The 20497-nt window shown below is 45.7% G+C and overlaps 1 protein-coding gene across 1 annotated transcript in view; it reads right to left on the reverse strand.

Moving 5' to 3' along the window:
- LOC141171767 (uncharacterized) overlaps positions 1-20497 on the reverse strand; it is a 179263-nt gene that overhangs the window by 48051 nt on the left and 110715 nt on the right. The window contains exons 15-16 of the mRNA XM_073655411.1: positions 18987-19156; positions 13797-13962 (exon numbers count right to left, since the gene is read on the reverse strand). Coding sequence (XP_073511512.1) covers positions 13797-13962; positions 18987-19156 — 336 coding nt within the window. The remainder of the gene's footprint in view (positions 1-13796; positions 13963-18986; positions 19157-20497) is intronic.

The following is a 20497-nucleotide window of genomic DNA, read 5'->3' on the forward strand; positions in this document are numbered from 1 at the left end:
AGTTTATCCGAGTCACCAGCCTCAGAAATCGCAGGTTAACAGCAGCTCAGATTAGAGACCAGGTCAATGCCACTCAGAATTCTAGCAGCAGACACATCTCTACAACAACTGTTAAGAGGAGACTTTGTGCAGCAGGCCTTCATGGTAAAATAGCTGCTAGGAAACCACTGCTAAGGACAGGCAACAAGCAGAAGAAACTTATTTGGGCTAAAGAACACAAGGAATGGACATTAGACCAGTGGAAATCTGTAGTTTGGTCTGATGAGTCCAAATTTGAGATCTTTGGTTCCAACCACCGTGTCTTTGTGCAAAAAAGGTGAACAGATGGACTCTACATGCCTGGTTCCCACCATGAAGCATGGAGGAGGAGGTGTGATGGTGTGGGGGTGCTCTGCTGATGACACTGTTGGGGATTTATTCAAAATTGAAGGCATACTGAACCAGCATGGCTACCACAGCATCTTGCAGCGGCATGCTATTCTATTCGGTTTGCGTTTAGTTGGACCATCCTTTATTTTTCAACAGGACAATGACCCCAAACACACCTCCAGGCTGTGTAAGGGCTATTTGACCAAGAAGGAGAGTGATGGGGTGCTACGCCAGATGACCTGGCCTCCACAGTCACCAGACCTGAACCCAATCAAGATGGTTTGGGGTGAGCTGGACCGCAGAGTGAAGGCAAAAGGGCCAACAAGTGCTAAGCATCTCTGGGAACTCCTTCAAGATTGTTGGAAGACCATTTCCGGTGACTATCTCTTGAAGCTCATCAAGAGAATGCCAAGAGTGTGCAAAGCAGTCATCAAAGCAAAAGGTGGCTACTTTGAAGAACCTAGAATATAAGACATATTTTCAATTGTTTCACACTTTTTTGTTAAGTATATAATTCCACATGTGTTAATTCATAGTTTTGATGCCTTCAGTGTGAATGTACAATTTTCATAGTCAAGAAAATACAGAAAAATCTTTAAATGAGAAGGTGTGTCCAAACTTTTGGTCTGTACTGTAGATAAGAGATAATTTGATTATCTGGGAATAACTCTTTAAATCTTTTGTTGGATTGTTTTCATCCTAAATACCAAATCATCATTAACATCAAATTGTTTTTTTTAATGAACCAATTTTTGGGTTATTTAAATCAACCCACAAGAAAAATACTTTATTACCAAGTGACTAGTTCCAAAGTCTGCTTTAAATTCTTACTGATATATTATATTTAATAATGAAACTATTGTACTGTATATTCAGCATGTTCAAATATAGATTGGGGTACAAACAGTGAGTGTTTCCCCAAAATATTTTTTTTACTCAATTAAATATTTTTTTTGCAAAGTGTAAACTAAATGGTTTGTAACATAAATGCATGTTATTACCTATTTACATGAAGAGTAATAACTTTGCTGTTGGTCTAAATTCTGGGACCTTCACTGATTCTGAGAGAGGGACTTTATAGGTCTCCGTTTGTATAAAGTGAAGGTCTTGAATGTACACCACTGCTCAATCTATAGGACAATGAATGCAGCAGAGACGCACATCCACGACCATTACTCCATTTAAGAAAAATACTCCACATCCCCATTCTCGGGATCATTGGGAATCTTAGTGGTGGGACCTCCAATGATTAGAAATTTAGCGCCTATTCTGTGGATAAGTAATGACACATTTTGGTACAATCCCATTAATGATGTAAGCTGTAAGTAGTGAGCATCGCCAAGTGACAGCCACAGGAGCTTCTATAACATTCTTAACTACTAAAGTACCCTGGGATTTTCCATTTTTGCATTTTCGTTTTTTGCTCCCCTTGTTCCCAGAACCATAGTGGTTTTTTTTCTTGGTCAATATGACCGTGTGAGGGCTTATTTTTTGCGGGACGAGTTGTACTTTTGAACGACATTACTGGTTTTACCATATCGCGTACGGGAAAACGGGAAAAAAATTCCAAGTGCGGTGAAATTGCAAAAAAAATGCCATACCACAGATGTTTTTTTTTTTTTTCTTTTACCACGTTCACTGAATGCTAGAACTGACCTTCCATTCTTAATTCCCAGGTCATTACGAGTTTGTAGACACCAAACATGTATAGGTTCTTTTTTATTTAAGTGGTGAAAAAAAAATCCAAATTTTGCTAAAAAAAAAAATGGCGCCATTTTCCAAGATCCGTAGCGTCTCAATTTTTCAGGATCTGGAGCCGGATGAGGGCTTATTTTTTGGGCGCCGAGCTGAAGTTTTGATTGATACCACTTTGGGATAGATCCGATGTTTTGATCGTCTGTTATTGCATGTTATTGCAATGTTGCGGGGACCAAAAATCGTAATTCTGGCGTCTAGAATTTTTTTCTCGTTACGCCGTTTATCGATTGGATTAATTCTTTTTTTTATATAGATATATCGGGCGATTCTGAACGCGGCGATACCAAATATGTGTATGTTTTTTTTTGTTATTATTATTTTATTTTGAATGGGGCGAAAGGGGGGTGATTTAAACTTTTATATTTTTTTAATTTTTTTTAATGTTTTTAAAAACTTTTTTTTTTACACTTTTATAGTCTCCATAGCAGACTAGAAGCAGCAACTGTCCGATCGCCTCTGCTACATAGAGGTGATGAGCAGATCACCTCTATGTAGCAGAAATGCTCCTGTGCTATGAGCGCCGACCACTAGGTGGCGCTCATAGCGATCAGTACATGACAGCCACTGCGGTCTGTTGCAGGCCCAGGGTTGTCATGCCCACCCATCAGTGACCCGTGATCACAAGACCCGGGGTCACCGATGGGCGGGGTAAGTGACACGCTTCCCAAGCGGCGTTGTTAAATGGCGCTGTCAGAGATTGACAGCGGCATTTAACATGTTAACAGCCGCGAGTGGATCACGATTCCACCCACTGCTGTTGCGGGCACATGTCAGCTGTAATAATCAGCTGACATGTGCCCGGTTCAGTATGGGCTCAGCGCCGGAGCCCTCACTGAACCGGGGGTGATAGCCTGGGGCGTACTATTACGCCCCAGGCTGTAAAGGGGTTAAAGAGTATATGTCACCAGGTTTTTGCCATCTAATCTGAGAGCAGCATGACGTGGGGTCAGAGACCCTGATTCCAGCGATGTGTTACTTACTACGCTGTAGTTTTGATAAAATCCCTGTTTTATCAGCAAAGAGATTATCACCAGAGGACCAATAAACCTGCTTTCATGTAGTTCTCCGTATTCATGAGCTGAGTATCCCCGCCCGCAATAATGATTGGAAACTTTCTGCCTATGCAGTAGAGATGAGCGTTGTTCTACTCGAACTGTTCGCCAATCTCAAATTCGAGCTGTTTTGGGCGGTGTTCGAGCCGTTCGGCGAACACGAACAATTTGAGAAAAATTCGGCTGTTCGAAGTTATGTTCGATAACTGTTCGTGCACCAAAATCATAACTGCATTTTTTCTCAGTAATGATGAAAATTAATGTTAATACGCAGTTTGAGTGTACAGCGGGGTGGGGGGAGGGGCAGGGGATGGATCTCTGCAGGAACAATGAAGATCTCCATTTTTTTTCTCTTTCCCGCATTTACAGTGGGGAGGTGCAATCTGTCAGCCTATCAGCAGCGCACACACGGAGCGAAGTGCTTTTTTTCACACAAGCAAGGGCATGTGTCATTGGCAGTGTATGTCACATGTCCTTGCCCTATAAGACCAAGCCATTTTCCCCGTCGCCACCATTTTCTCACTGCTGCAGCTGCGTGTTAGACGGCACCGCTGTTGCTGTGTGCGCTATACCTTGTTAATTTCAAGCCAATTTTCGCACAAATCTACAGATAGCTTGGGAGTAGGGAATAGTTGTGATTGCAGTCCTTTTAAGGACTAGGTTACAGCATTTCCTACGACTTTTATCAGGCAGGTCTGTGCTCTTAAATAGATAGATTGTGGGAGTAAAGACTAATTGTAATTGGAGTCCTTTTCAGGACTAGGTTACATCAGTTCCTATCAGTTTTTGCCAGGCAGGTCTGTGCCAGTGCTGTGCAAGTTTTTTTCACAGCATTTGGCTGAATCTAGCAAAGCTAATCCTTTTTGGCCTATTGCAGAGTGTGTTAGTCAGTGGAGTAGCCTATCTGTGTTGCAAGATATACCACCTGTGTATAGAATACCAATTTTTTTACTGCACCTAGTGAAGTAAAATCTTTTGGGCATAGCATCATTCTATTAGTCCATCTATACTGACCTCCATCAGGTTGCAAATTGAATATAATTTTTTTCTGCATCTAGCTCTGAAAAAATATTGGGCTTCTAGCTGTGTGTGGGACTTGTTCTATTAATCCATCTATACAGACCTCCATCAGGTTGCAAACTGAATATATTTTTTTCTGCATCTACCTCTGAAAAAATATTGGGCTTCTAGCTGTGTGTGGGACTTGTTGTATTAGTCCATCTATACTGACCTCCATCAGGTTGCAAACTGAATATATTTTTTTCTGCATCTACCTCTGAAAAAATATTGGGCTTCTAGCTGTGTGTGGGACTTGTTCTATTAATCCATCTATACAGACCTCCATCAGGTTGCAAACTGAATATATTTTTTTCTGCATCTACCTCTGAAAAAATATTGGGCTTCTAGCTGTGTGTGGGACTTGTTGTATTAGTCCATCTATACTGACCTCCATAAGGTTGCAAACTGAATATATTTTTTTCTGCATCTACCTCTGAAAAAATATTGTGCTTCTAGCTGTGAGTGGGATTTGTTCTATTAATCCATCTATACAGACCTCCATCAGGTTGAAAACTGAATATATTTTTTTCTGCATCTACCTCTGAAAAAATATTTGGCCTTCTAGCAGTGTGTGGGACTTTCTCTATTAGTCCATCTATACTGACCTCCATCAGGTTGCAAATTAAAAATAATTTTTATCTGCATCTAGCTCTGAAAAAATATTTGGCCTTCTAGCAGTGTGTGGGACTTTCTCTATTAGTCCATCTATACTGACCTCCATCAGGTTGCAAATTAAAAATAATTTTTATCTGCATCTAGCTCTGAAAAAATATTTGGCCTTCTAGCAGTGTGTGGGACTTTCTCTATTAGTCCATCTATACTGACCTCCATCAGGTTGCAAATTGAATATAATTTTTTTCTGCATCTAACCCAGCCAATAGTTTTGGCCTAATACCACAGTTTGGCCACTCAGCTCTGCTCGGTTCCCATCCATTGTTTTTTTGTGCAAACAACTCCAGAGTTGTTAATTAGTTAACCACCAAAATGAGTGGAAAAAGGCCTGCTGCTGGTGGAAAGGGGAATAGGCGTGTTGGGAAGGGGAAAAAAGGTTGTGTCCGTGGGGTAGGTGTTAAAGCAACAGTAACATCTGAAGAAGAAAGACCATCTTCCAGCCAAACTAAAATGTCTACTTCTTTTAGCGGACAATGTGATAAGATCCCTTTCTTACGGCCACGCCAATCGCTACAAATTCCAGATGAGGCACAAAAACAGCAGGTGCTTCAACTGATATCAAGTGCTCCTTTAAGTGGGCTCTCCTCCACATCAACTTCAACATCACAAATACTCCAGTCCTCAAAGGTGTCACCCCAATCGCACTTGCTTCCTCACAGCTCCCAAATCTCCAGCTGCCCGTCTGAGTATGAGGTAGAACAGATGGTTGAGTCTGCAGAGCTGTTTACTCATACTATAGCCTGGGAATCAGAGGTCGACTCCAGCGCTTCTGTGAATCCAGACGAGGAAATGATCTGCACTGATGCCCAGAATCTTTATGAGTCGGATCCAGGACCAGACGCAGAAGGTTCTGACCATAATGTAGACCCTCATTCCCAAACTGTAACTCCTGTTGGTGGAGACAATGAGGAAGACGATGATAAGACTCAAATACCTGATTGGAGCGACAACTTTAGTTTTTTGTCAGGGCAGGAACAGGTTGGCTCTGAGGACGACGGGTGTGATAACGCACAGGGAGATGATGATGAGGTTGGAGATCCCACTTACTGTCAACCCACAGTCAGCCAAGAGATGAGGTCAGCAGAGGAGGTGGAGGAAGATGCTAGTGACGAGGAGGTCAGGTTGCGCCTTCCTGGACAGAGACGTAGTACTGGAAGCACGTCAACAACTGCATCCTCAAACACAACTCTGCCTCTCACCACAAGTCGTGGTGGCTCTTCAGGTCGCATGGGTGCTAAGCCTTGCATAGCCTGGGCATTTTTTCAGATCGATAAAGATGACCCAACTCGTGTTATCTGTAACATTTGTCAGCAAAAGCTAAGTAGAGGCCAAAAAATACATAGTTTGAGTACTTCATGCATGAACCGGCACATGGACATGAAGCATAAGTTGCAGTGGGAAGCTCAGTGTGCTACAATGCGGCCTAGCCGGCCGGGCCAACCACCGTCTGCCATATCTCGTGCATCCGCGGCCTCTTCATCCTCTGTGACTGGGGGGACAGCAGTCACACCTGTTTTGGGGCGCAGACCTGCCACCTCTTTACCCGCAACAGCCTGCGTGATTGGCAGGTCATCATTTTCTTTGGAGGTGGTAACACCAGCTGGTGTTGAGCGCTGTCCGACATCGATAGCACCACCTTTGGATGAAGGCAACCTAACATGTCCGCCTGCATCTTCCTCACAGACCGGCAGTTTGCCGGGGACACCCTTATCAACCCCGTCTAAGCACAATAGCCAGCCCTCGGTCCCTCAGATGTGGACAAGTAAAAGACCATTTCCTCCTAGCCATGAGAAAGCTAAGAGGTTGAATTTCACCATCTGCAAGCTCTTGGCTACAGAAATGCTGCCTTTCCGCCTGGTGGACACAGAGGATTTTCGAGACCTTATGTCCGTCGCAGTGCCCCAGTACCAGATGCCCAGTCGGCACTACTTCTCAAAGAAAGGTGTGCCTGCGCTCCACCAGCATGTCGCACACAACATCACCGCTTCTTTGAGAAACTCTGTGTGTGACAGGGTGCATTTCACCACAGGCACTTGGACGAGTAGGCATGGACAGGGGCGTTACATGTCGCTGACTGGGCACTGGGTAACTATGGTGACAGCAGGACAAGGGGCTGCTGTCCAAGTCTTGCCGTCCCCACGAGTTGTGCGTCAATCCTCTTTATGTCAAAGTTCCTCCACTGCTTCTGCCTCCTCAACCTCCTCTCGATCTTCCACCTGCACCCAAAGCCTGTCTGGTCAAGCCACAAGCTTTCTAACTGCGCAGAAGGGATCCTGCACACCTCCTTACTATGCTGGCAGTAGGGCTCAACGTCATCAGGCGGTTTTTACTTTGAAATGTCTGGGAAATGTGAGTCACACAGCTGAGGAGTTGTGGTCAGCTCTGGAGAACCAATTTCATGAATGGTTGTCTCCACTGGACCTGAAACCAGGGAAGGCCGTGTGCGACAATGCTGCAAACCTGGGTGCGGCCCTTCGCCGGGGCAATGTTACACACGTGCCTTGTATGGCTCACGTGTTGAACCTGGTTGTCCAGCAATTTTTAGCCCACTATCCCAGACTAGATGGCCTTCTGCAGAGGGCACGGTCGCTGTGTGCTCACTTCCGCCGTTCGCATCCCGCAGCTCAGCGACTTACATCTCTACAGAAGTCGTTGGGCCTGCCACTTCACCGGCTAAAATGCGATGTGCCTACCCGGTGGAATTCAACTCTGCACATGTTGCAGCGACTGTGGCAGCACCGACAAGCCCTGGTGCAATACGTTCTGACGTATAGCCTGGGCCAACGAGATCCAGAGGTGGGGCAAATCACGCTGGAGGAGTGGTCTCAGATCAGGGACCTATGCACCCTTCTGCACAGTTTTGAAATGGCGACGAAGATGTTTAGTGCTGACGATGCCATTATCAGCATGACTATTCCGGTGATTTACATGCTGGAGCACATGTTAAACAGAATTCGGAGTCAGGTGGTGGCACAAGAGGAGGTGGAGGAAGTAGAGGAGGAGGAGTTGTATGCGGAAGGGCTAACATCTGCAAGGTCCAGACGGTCGGCAGCACCAAGGCGGCAGGCATGTGAGGGTGGGGGAGATGGTTTTACCAGGGCGCATGGTAGCAGCCAAACTAGTGAGGAAGGTGCAGGAGCCCAGGAAGAAGTGGAGGACGAACTGATGGAAGACTCATCAGATGAGGGAGACCTTGATCACATTTCTGTTGTGCGAGGTTGGGGGGAGAGGACAGAGGAAGGAAGCATGATTGTTACCTCGCCACCAACACAACAGAGACTTGGTGCTCCTGGATGCGCAACACACATGAGTGCCTTCTTGCTGCACTACCTGCAACATGACCCTCGAATTGTGAGAATTAGAAATAATCCTGACTACTGGGTTGCCACACTGTTAGATCCCCGGTACAAAAGTAAATTTGCAGAAATTATTCCTGCCATAGAAAGGGATGCACGCATGCAGGAGTATCAGCAGAGACTGTTGCAGAATCTTACATGTGCTTTTCCACAAAATACCAGTGGTGCACATAGTGAATCTCACAGTTCCAACTTGCCAACCGTGGGACCTTCAAGTGTTCAGCACTCAAACCGTAACAGAACCACAGTATCTGCTGGTAACATCAATTTTGCGGAATCATTTCACCACTTTTTTAGCCCATCCTTTGCAAGGCCACAGGAGACAAGAAGTCTGACACATAGTCAACGCCTAGAGACGATGGTACAGGAGTATCTCCAAGTAAACATTGAAGCCATGACTGTGTCACTGGACCCTTGCTCTTTTTGGGCTTCCAATCTGGATAAATGGCCGGAGCTAGCCACTTACGCCTTGGAGATCTTGTCATGCCCCGCAGCCAGCGTTCTGCCTGAACGTGTGTTCAGTGCTGCTGGTGGTATGCTGACAGATAAGCGCACGCGGCTCTCCACTGATAATGTAGACAGACTCACGTTCATAAAGATGAACAAATCATGGATCCGAAACGACTTTTCTACCCCTGTGTCATCCTGGGGAGAGTAAAAGCTTGATGATTGGTTAAAATCATTCTACCAACCGTTTTAAGCTTTCAAATTACTAATCATGTTTATCTGTATCTTGGCTGGAAAATAATTTGGGCTTTGTAGCAGTGTGCAGCACTGATCCTATTAGGCCATCTATACTAAAGCTTCACCAGATTTAAAATTAATAATAATTTTTAGCTGCATCTAGCCCGGAAAATAATTTTGGGGCTCCGAGATGCGCAAGACACATAAGTGCCTTTTTGCTGCACTACCTGCAGCATGACCCTCATATTGTCAGAATTCGAAGTAATCATGACTACTGGGTTGCCACACTCTTAGATCCCCCAAACTTTTCGATCAACCTTTTCATTTTAATAAAGACCAAAAAAATGGTCATTTTTGAAATTATAAGCATTAGCAGGTTGTTAGAAACTGAAATCAAACAGTTTTCAACTCAAAACTTTATTCTAGGTGATGTTACATTTGCACATAGGACCCCTTGTTCGAAAGGAGCTTCTGAACTCTCTCGTCCATTGAATTTGTCAGGTTTTGGATGGTTTCTGCTTCAATTGTTTTGCATGAGGACAGAATACCCTCCCAGAGCTGTTGCTTAGATGTGAACTGCCTCCCGCCATCATAGACACTCCTTTTAATGATGCTCCAAAGGTTCTGAATGGGGTAGAGGTCAGGGGAGCATGGGGGTCACACCATAAGTTTGTCCCCTTTTATGCCCATATCAGCCAGAGATGCAGATGTTTTATGTGCAGCATGAGATGGTGCATTATCATGCAGAAAAATGATCTTGCTGTGAAATACACGGTTCTTCTTCTTGAACCATGGCAGGAAGTGCTGTTTGAGAAAATCCACATACATTATGGAGTTCATCTTTAGCGCCTTCAGGGATCCTAAAGGGGCCGACAATCTCTCTCCCCATGATTCCAGCCCAAAACATTACTCCACCTCCTCCTTGTTGGCGCTGTAGCCGTGTTTGCGTGGGGTGTCCATCAACCAGCCATCCTCCACTCCATCCATCTGGACCATCTAGCGCTGCACGGCACTCATCCGTGAACAAAACAGTTTTGAAATCAGTCTTCATGTAATGTTTGGCCCACTGGAGCCGTTTCTGCTTGTGTGAAGTGGATAGAGGAGGTCGACAGGATGGCGTATGCACAGCTGCAAACCTCTGAAGGACCCTGCATCTTGTTGTTCGGGGGACGTTGGAGGCACCAGCAGCTTCAAAAACTTGTCTGCTGCTATGACAAGGCTTTTTTGCCGCTGCTCTTTCAACCTGACGTAATTGCCTGTAGGAAAGAGTCCTCAATTTGCCCTTATCAGCACGCACACGTGTGTACTGTGAATCAGCTACATACTTCTTGATTGCCAAGACACTTCATCCTGATCATCGCACAATGTTGATTGTAGTCATGCCTTGACCTAAACACTCCACAATTTGTTGCTTCTCAGCAGCCGACACATCCTTTTTCTTTCCCATTTTGGCAGAAAATGTAGGCTGCTTAATAATGTGAGACAGCCTTCTTAAGTAGTCTTGCCTTTCATTGGACACACCTGCCAAACTAATTAGCACAGGTGTCTGCAATTGCTTACAGTGATATAAAGAGCCCTGACACACATCACCATCAATGAGTTTAACTGACAAACAAACAAATTCTTCCCTTATCACTCCTAAACACTTTTTGCATAATAATTTGGAACACAGTGTACATGTGCTTTTCCACAAAACACCAGTGGTTCACGTAGTGAATCTTACAGTTCTAACTTGCCAACCGTGGTCTGTATGGAGTTGTTCAATAAAGGGCCCAAAATTAAGATAACATAGATGGGAGAGGTCTCTATGAATAGGAATTCCTAAGTATTTGATACCCTGTGAGGGCCAGGCAAAGGGAAAGTTGGACTGGATGGAATCCTATATGGATTTGGGGAGGGAGACATCGAGGGCCTCAGACTTCGCTGCATTGATTTTAAAATTTGACCATGTAACAAAGTGATCTATTTCAGCCATAACAGCATGGATGGATATATGTGATTGAGTGATATATACTAGGACATCATCAGCAAATAGAGAGCACTTGTACTCGGTGCCTCCCACCTCAATCCACCTAATATTGGGGTTATGGCGAATTGATGAGAGCAGGTGCTCCGTCACTAGGATGTATAAGAGAGGGGACAGAGAACATCCCTGCCTTGTCCCATTGGTGATTGTGAAAGGTGATGAAAATGTTCTGACGCGCCCCCTGGGCCTTGGGACACCCGGAGCCGGACCCTTTTTGGTGGATGCTGGTGGTTGTAGTCTCCGTGGCGGCGACCCGGTTCCGTGGCTCAGGGCGGTCAAACCACTGGCGGAACTATTTATGTGGTTTTGATGTTTAAATGTCCGACTACGCCACCCGTGGATTGCGGTCAGAGTGAACCGCCGCTCCAGGGCAGACCGCTGAGGCTGGTGTTGTGGGTGCAGCAGAGCGTAGCATAACTCCCCACGGGAGGAGTATAGCCTCAGGGCAGTGTATGCGGAGGATGGGGGTGATGGTGCAAGGCAGCAGCAGTAACGACACGGAGTCAGTGATGCAGTCCAGGGCCTTTACTCACAGTTCTTATTATCCAGACCACGTCTGCAGGTAACGGCTGCCCACGTCGTACTGTGCTCACCAGGTGAGGGGCTCAGACAACTCCCAGATAACTTTGGAGCGCTTCACAGGACCCCCTTTGTGTGTCCTTTGTCTGGCCTTTCTTACCAACCCTTCTGTCCGGCTGCCTCGGGCCTCTTCTTGGTAAACTTGGCGCCAGTTTCCCTGACCCTATGTGGTGCCTTCCTAGCGGGTGTAGCGAGGGGCTGCGCCACATAAAATGTCACAGCCTCCTGTTTCTAGCTGAGGGTCGTTTCCTGCCTCCACTAGTTTCGGGGACCGGTCTCCCCCTTTGGCCTGACCCCTCCACGCAGGTGGATTCGGGCGTGCGGTGGCGACTCGCCCGTCCGCACCCCTGGGATCCCTTCGTTCCTCGTTCCTGGAGCCTTCTCCGCTCCTCTTCCTTCCTTCTCCCTCTTCCAGGCCTGGGCCTCTGTTACTAGGCCCGCCTCCGGAGCAGAGCTCATGCAGAGCCCCTGCTCCCTGCCACTTCTGCTCAGACTTCTCTGCACTGAACTAAGATGGTGCCCACCTTTTATACTCCCTTCTCAATGCACCCAGGAACTGCTTCCTCCCTGCTCCTGCACTACAGGGTTCCCCTTCCTCAGTGTTCCCTCCCCCCACTCCAGCCAGGGACAGGGACTGTCGTGCCCATCTCAGGGGCATATTGGTCGCCCTGCCCCACGGCAATGTGGTGTAATGCATGCAGGTGTCGGGTCCTGATCCACACTACATCCTTACCTGAGAGTGAGATATCACACCTCTGGGTGAGGTGCAATACCTCTGTAGCAACCGAGCCCTCAGGGTGCTACAGTTCCATTTATCTTCAGCCTAGGTGACGTATTGCGATACAGGGCCGTGATTTTGGCTATAAAAGGGTCCCCTAGACCCCTACCCCAAGCTTTTTAAGAGAATCATATATGGCGTGCCAGGAGACTCTATGGAATGCTTTCTCAGTATCCAACGAGAGTATCTAATTACAAATTTTTAACTGCATCTAGCCCAGGAAATACTTTGTGCCTAGTAGCAGGGTCTGCTAGTCAGCGGATTATCCCGGCTGTTAAGCAAGCTACACCACCTGTAGTTTGGACACTTCATTTTTTCAAAGGAAATGCTTTGGGACCACGGGATACTCAGTGAAGAGCATCAGGAGGCACCCCAAGGCATAGGGGCTCGGACTGGCAGTAGGATGCCTTGCGGTGGACAGCCGAGCTCGATCCTTATAAAAGCTTTTTAACTGCAGCAGCTTTAGTGGACGCTACTGGAGTTGGAATTACGCGGCTGCTGGCATCAGACTTGCCCTCCAATAGATCCTTGTAAATGGATTTAAAGTGTATTTATTCAAATTAGAGAGACAATTTAAATTAAAAAGCTTAGAGCTGCCTCCACCACAGGGGGGCTCGCTCGACCCACCAGCGGACAGGCACCAGTATTGGGAGAGGGGGGCTGGCCGTCAGGGTTCACCGCGGCTCTGGCACAAACCCGGCGACACGGAGGTGGCACAGGCAGGAGCGGACTGAACGTGTCGGCTTCTCACTTTTTGGATTTTAGAAGGGCATGACATGCCTATATCTGTGTCTCCCCCTCCTTTTACTCCTCCACCTCTTTTCTTTTCGCATGACTATATGTACTTGTCACTTTTCCATGTGTTAGTTGTGTCTTCTGAGCAGTTTGTCAGCTTTTGGACACCTTTGAAGGTGTTTTCTATGTGTTTCTATGTGTTTTTGTTTGCCTGCCATTGGTTTTAACGGTGTTCGAAGGTGTTCGACGAACAGTTCGGCGAACACACGGGTGTTCGACGAACCGAACCGAACTCGAACACTACGGGGGTGGCTCAACACTACTATGCAGAGTGTACACAGAAAGTTGCCAATCGGTGGTGTGGGTGGGGTAATACACAGCTCAGCATTCACAGAACTGGTAGATTTGCAGTAGATAAAACAGGTATTTTCCAAAAACAAAAATTCAATTTGTAGCCCAGTAAGAGACAAATTGCTGGAATCAGGTTTTCTGCCCCTACATCATGCTGCTCTCAGATGGGGTAGGAAAAACTTATATTGAAGTAGTTTGGTTCTAGACCCTTACACCACAAACCCCAATGGACTTTCCATTCCCTGTCGTTATGGTAGTTCACCACTGTTTGTGGCAGATGTGTTAATTATGGTTAGTCTTAGTTTCGTAGCACTATGCCGATTATGTGCCAAAGACTGTACAGACTGATTTGTCACATTTCTTTCCGAAGAACTTACGTGCACGCTGCTCCGGTTTCCAGATTGTTGCAATGACCATTATTGAGACAGTAACTGGTATTCTGCGCACATGGTCCAGTGCATTGACAGGACTCATTGTCGCAACTCAAAACGTAATCAGTAAAGTTCAAGCTGCATGTCATATAAGGCTCTAGCTGCAATACACCTGAAATGTCAATGAAGAATTAACAAAACATGGGATATAATTCTGCTTTATGCAAATGTATTCAATTCTTTGAAATAAATGCTTAAAATTAATTTGTATTATAACTAAGGATCCCTGTCTGAGTATCAGCTTGTGGTACCAAGGGCTCATCAGTAACATTTAGGGCTCATTCACACCTCAGTTTTTCAGGTACAAGTGCTATCTGTTTTTTATTCAGGGATATCACTTGTAGTCATGGCAATCTATGGGGCTGTTCACATGTTCGTGATTTTTTGCTGACCGAGTGGTCTGTGCTGAAATATGTGCGATATTGATACTAGTGTGGGATCAAACTCGGCAATGAAAGTCTGTGGGTCCATTAAAAAAAAAGTTTTTTTACTGTCTGTTAGATAGGAGAAGGTGGGGAAACTTTTTCTCATCAGTGGAAAAAACTGATGAAACCCTGATGAAAATCTAATGAAACTCTGATGAAAATCTAATGAAACTCTGATGGAGGTTTGCTAAATGAATGATTTAATGATGACTTTTTCTATACAAGTGCATTGCGCCAACTACTGCTCATATTGTGGGATCTGTGAGCCCATTCCTGCAAAAGGACCCCCTGGGGATTTACCTTTTCACTAGTGGTCAGTCCAAGACTGACTTTAATCATACTGTATAATAACATAATTATACTAAGAAATTCACATCATGCATACTGTATACTGACATAAACCAGTCTGTGTGAGTATACCCTGTTCACACTAATACAATGGGGTGTGCATTATATCGTATGGAGGACCATGGGGGGTTCACTATATTGTATGGAGGACCACGGGGAGGGTGCATTATATTGTATGGCGGGCCATGGGGGGTGCATTATATTGTATGGAGGACTATGGAGGGTGCATTATATTGTATGGCGGACCATGGGGAGGATACATTATATTGTATGGATGACCTTGGGGGGTGCATTATATTATATGGCGGACCATGGGGGTGCATTATAGTGTATGGAGGACAATGGGGAGTGCATTATATTGTATGAAGAACCATGGCTAGTGCATTTTATTATATTGAGGACCATAGCGAGTACATTATATTCTATGGAGGACCTTGGGGAGTGCCTTATATTGTGTGGAGGACCATGGGGAGTGCATTATATTCCATGGAGAACCATGGGGAGTGGATTATATTCTATTGAGGACCATGGGGAGTGAATTATATTGTATACAGGACCATGGAGGGTGCATTATATTGCATGAAGGACCATGGGGAGTGCATTATATTGTATGAAGGACCATGGGGAGTGCATTATATTCTATGAAGGACGATGGGGAGTGCAGTATATTCTATGGAAGACCATGGGGAGTGCATTATATTCTAAGGATGACCATGGTAAGTGCATTATACTATAAGGAGGATTATGGGGGTCCATTATACTATGTGGAAGGTTATGTGGGGCCATTATAATATTTGGAGGGCTTTGTGGGGTGTCATTATACTGTATTCAAGCAATTATACAGTGTGAAGGTTTGTTTGGGGTACATCCTACTATGTGGCGGGCTGTGTTGGGGCCATTATACTATTTGGAGGGCTAGTGTGGGCCATTATACAGTGTGGGGGCCATTATACTGTATGTAGGCCCATTATACTGCATAGAGGTCTGTGTGGGGGTCACAGTCCGGGGATCATATTGTCTTGGAGTCACCATACTTTGCCTTGGGAGTTGAGGTGGGGTAAAGAAGGGTCATTATACTGTGCATGTAGAGGCTAATTCACTGTGAGGGTATCACACTGTGTTTGGGGGCACTTTTCTTGGCATCATACTTTATGGGAGCAATGAAAGAAGAATCTAGGACTTCAGCAGGAGGAAATTACTATGTAAAGGCTAGAAAGTTGTGAGATATGCTGTTCTGGGACCATGACAATTACTGTATATACACGAGTATAAGTCGACTTGAATATAAGCCGAGGCTCCTAATTTTACCACAAGGAACAGGGAAAACATACTGACTCGAGTATAAGCCTAGGGTGGGAAATGCAGCAGCGACTGGTAAATTTTCCCATCATTGTAAGTATTGCCCACTCATCCCCAATCCTGGTATGCATGGCTCCCTCATCCCCAATCCTGGTATGCATGGCCCCCTCATCCCCACTCCTGGTATGCATGGCTCCCTCAACCCCAATCCTGGTATGCATGGCCCCCTCATTCCCACGCCTGGTATGCATGGCCCCCTCATCCCCAGTCCAGGTACGCATAGCCCCCTCATCCCCAGTCCAGGTACGCATGGCCTCCTCATCCGCAATCCTGGTATGCATGGCTCGCTCATCCCCTAATCCTGGTATACATGGCCCCCTCATCCCCAATCTTGGTAAGTATGGCACCCCTCATCCCCAATCCTGGTATACATGGCCCCCTCATCCGTAATCCTGGTATGTATGGCCCCCTCATCTGTAATCCTGGTATGCATGGCCCCCTCATCTGCAATCCTGGTATGCATGGCCCCCTCATCCCTAATCCTGGTATGCATGGCCCTCTCATCTCCTATCCTGGTATGCATGGCCCCTTATCCTAGTATGCATGGCCCCTTATCCTGGTATGCATGGCCCCCATATCTTGGTATGCATAGCCCCCCTATCCTGGTATGCATGGCCCTCATCCCCAATCCTGGTTTGCATGGCCCTCCATCCTGGTATCCATGGCCCCACATCCCAATTCCCATCTTGGTAAGCATGGCCCCCCATCACTGCACACATTAAAAAACACTTCTATTCACCTTCCTTCCCTCTGCTCCAGCGCTGCGTCCTGTTCTGCCAGCAGCTGATCTTAGCATCTGAGCAGAGCATGACATCACTGCCATGCGCCCTCAGATGCTGAGGTGAGCAGCGGGGATATTCTCTCCTCTCCATGCTGGGACTATGGGCGTGGAGAGGAGTGAATATTCATTTTCTTTAATAGCGCACAGTGTCAGCAACAGCCGGAGCAGCTCTCTAATAGCGGGCACAGAGGATCGCTGAGCCGCTGTAGGAGCCGGCGGCTGTGGCTACAGTGTGTGCTATTAAAGAAAATTAATATTCACTCCTCTCCACTCCCCTGGGCGTGGAGAAGAGTGAATATTCACTTTATTTAGCAGAGGGCACACGTTGTAGCTGCAGCAGCCGCCTACTGCCTGTGCACCGCTCCTCTGCCTCCGTAAATATACTCGAGTATAACCCGAGGGAGGCTTTTTCACTATAAAAGATGCGCTGATATGCAAATTGCCTCTTCAGAGAAAAAGAGGACTTGAACTCTAGCGCCGCCTATTGGAAGCAGCAGTCCTGCAATCCTGCTTCCAATAGGTGGCGTCATTGAGTTCAAGTCCTCTTTTTCTCTGAAGAGACAATTTGCATATTAAATTTCCCAGAGGAGAACTGCATCGCGAATAAGTCTCCTTACCTTGATGTGCCAGAGCCGGTATGTCACTCTCCACATGGAGACACGTTACCCCTTAGACCAAAATGTGCTGAAAAAGTCAGTTTATACACAAGTATATAGGGTATTTTCTTTGGGGGGAGGGGGCAATTAGAACTTCTCCTATGGGGTTCCATGTGATTTCACCACTGGTATAATAGGCTAACATTGTGACCGCTGAATAAAGCAAAGTCAAAGTGAAGCTGTAAGGGGGAAGATTGGGGTGTAAGTACTTTCAGAACAGGGGATCCGGAACTGCCGGGGCTGTGCCTCTGGTTGCAGGGGGAAGACAGACTGTGAGCACAGGAGTCAGGTGACCGGGAAGCTGGGGGAGTGTCCAGAGCTCAGGGGTCAGGTGACCGGGGAGCTGGGGGCGTGTCTAGGAAGAGGGAGAAAAAGGAGTTTTGCGCGGAAAAGCAGGCAGTTGACAGTTGGAGTCAAGCCTGACTAGAGGGAGAAGATACACAGGGTCCATGGAGCAAGTGAGGTGCAGTGTTATGGACTAGGGGCTCAGCGGGTCAAACCAGAGACCGCCAGAAGACGGAGCATTGTTTAGGCGGTGAAGCCAGAAGAAAACAACACCGGCATCAGCCGGCAACGGCCTTGTGGGGAATAAGAGTCAGCTAAGTGTAAAACTGCCGATTACAACCGTTTCGACTCTGCTACATCTAGCCAAACGGTGGATTGTCGGTTATAGACTTTTACCTGCTACTCCCCTTGTTGTCCCCATATTTCCCGTTACTCCCTGCATGGAGACTGACCCTGTTACAATAAATCCCCCCCCCCCTGTTTATTAACCCTGTACTGGCTGCTCTGTGTTTCTGTGTCACTGCATCTAAAGTACCTGTGTCACAAACAACACCGGCATCAGTCGGCAACGGCCTTGTGGGGAATAAGAGTCAGCTAAGTGTAAAACTGCTGACAATCCACAGTTTGGCTAGATGTAGCAGAGTCAAAATGGTTGTAATCGGCAGTTTTACACTTAGCTGACTCTTATTCCCCACAAGGCCGTTGCCGGCTGATGCTGGTGTTGTTTTCTTCTGGCTTCCCCGCCTAAACAATGCTCCGTCTTCTGGCACCAGTGGGCGGTCTCCGGTTTGACCCTGAGCCCCTAGTCCATAACATTGCACCTCACTTGCTCGGCTCCACGGACCCTGTGTCTCTTCTCCCTCTAGTCGGGCTTGACTCCAACTGTCAACTGCCTGCTTTCCAGCGCAAAACTCCTTTTTCTCCCTCTTCCTAGACACGCCCCCAGCTCCCCGGTCACCTGACCCCTGAGCTCTGGCTCTGAACACGCCCCCAGCTTCCTGGTCACCTGACTCCTGTGCTCGCAGTCTGTCTTCCCCCTGCAACCAGAGGCATGGCCCCAGCAGTTCTGAATCCCTTTTTCTGAAAGTACTTACACCCCGGTCTTCCCCCTTATACTGCCAACAGGTGACGGAATGGTACTGCGCTTTCCTAACTCTGCTGACACATCTTTATAGAAATGGGTAAAAAGAAGTGTTACAGCAATCCCAGTGGATGTTCTTTTTGACATGCCAGCAATGTTCATGCAGCCACCAATCTAATAAAATATAAAATCATGACTTACTTGATATTGGAGAAGGTTCAGAAAACGTTTTAAGCATTTCAATTGAGTTATTAGTGTTCTTAAATGCGTATTCGACGTCATCAGTTAAATTATAGTTTATAAAGTCAATGCCTGTTTGGTTGTTTGGATAGTTATAGAGTCCAGAAGAATTAACAACGATGCTTCCTGCGCTGTAAACCAAAAATGGAAAGAAAATGGAGAATAAATCACAAGGGATGTCACATTTCAGATCCTGCTGCGATACAACATCTTGTCTAAAGTGTAACTATCATTATATCTTTATTGCAATCTGATCACTATTTCTTTTTCAACTGAAGCTGCTGATTTAAGAGCTATAGTGTTAAAGGAAGTGGGGATCAAGTTTTTAAAAAGGGGTTTAGAGCAGAAAATGTGTTAAAATGTTTATCGTAGAACCATAGAATGTTAGAGTTAGAAGGGACCTCCAGGGTCATCGTGTCCAACCACCTGCTCAATGCAGGATTCACTAAACCATCTCAGACAGATGGGAGTTTGTCAGTGTAAAATGACTGGCAAGGCTTGTTAAAGGGTCGATATTTACTTTTTGGATTGCTACTTCCAGTATGTTAATGAGTAGCTCCATGTGCACCCATTGACTGAACATGTCACTACACTTTCCCACCTACCTGTTTTGCATCTCTCTCCGCCCTCCTCTTCTTTTATTTACAGGAGCCAGAGAAGGACAAAAATAGATTGATAACAAATAGATCGGAAAGTGCAGTGAACTGCTCAGCCAGGCCAAGGGTGCACTAAACACCTCATCAGCATATTTAAACATTTTCAGGAAAACGCAGCAATAGATTTGTACACTGGAGGAATGATTTTTATAAGGGCTATGTCCCCTACAAGTTGCTATGCTTGGTTTGAACAGTCATCATGTGTTGACAGACTCCCTGCAACCTCTTCCTGCCACAACCAATTTCCTTTTTGCGTTTTTCATTTTTTATCCCTTTCTTCCAAGAATCATAACTTTTTTTTATTTTTCCATCCACATAGACGTATGGTGGTTTGTTTTTGACAAGTTGCAGTTCTGAATTTCACCATTCATTTTTCCAGCGTCCTGGAAAACGGTAGATAAAATTTCAATTGAGGTGAAACGCTATAAAAAAACCACTATTCTGACATTATTTTTTAGGTTTTGTTTTTATGGTGATTATTGTTGACCTGGCATCATGATTCTCTTAGTTAGTACAATTACAGCCGTACCAAACTTGTTTGTTTTTATTAATTTATTTTAGTCGCAAACATTTTTTCCAAAATTTGTAAAAATATTTATCTCACAATTTTCTGAGATCCATAACTTTTTCATTATTTGGTCAATTTAGCTGTGTGAGGGCTTATACTTTTGCGCTTTACCGGATGGGTTAAATTATTATAAATTTTGATAGATCTGACTTTTAGGGATATGGTAATACCAAATATGTTTTTTTTATCTTTATTTTTAAAGGGGGTAATGAGGGAAATTCAAAACCCACAGGCTGGGTTTCACAGGA

This window comes from Phyllobates terribilis, unplaced genomic scaffold (assembly GCF_046119375.1).
Source record: "Phyllobates terribilis strain yellow unplaced genomic scaffold, ASM4611937v1 Scaffold_12__6_contigs__length_324123572, whole genome shotgun sequence".
Taxonomy (NCBI): domain Eukaryota; kingdom Metazoa; phylum Chordata; class Amphibia; order Anura; family Dendrobatidae; genus Phyllobates; species Phyllobates terribilis.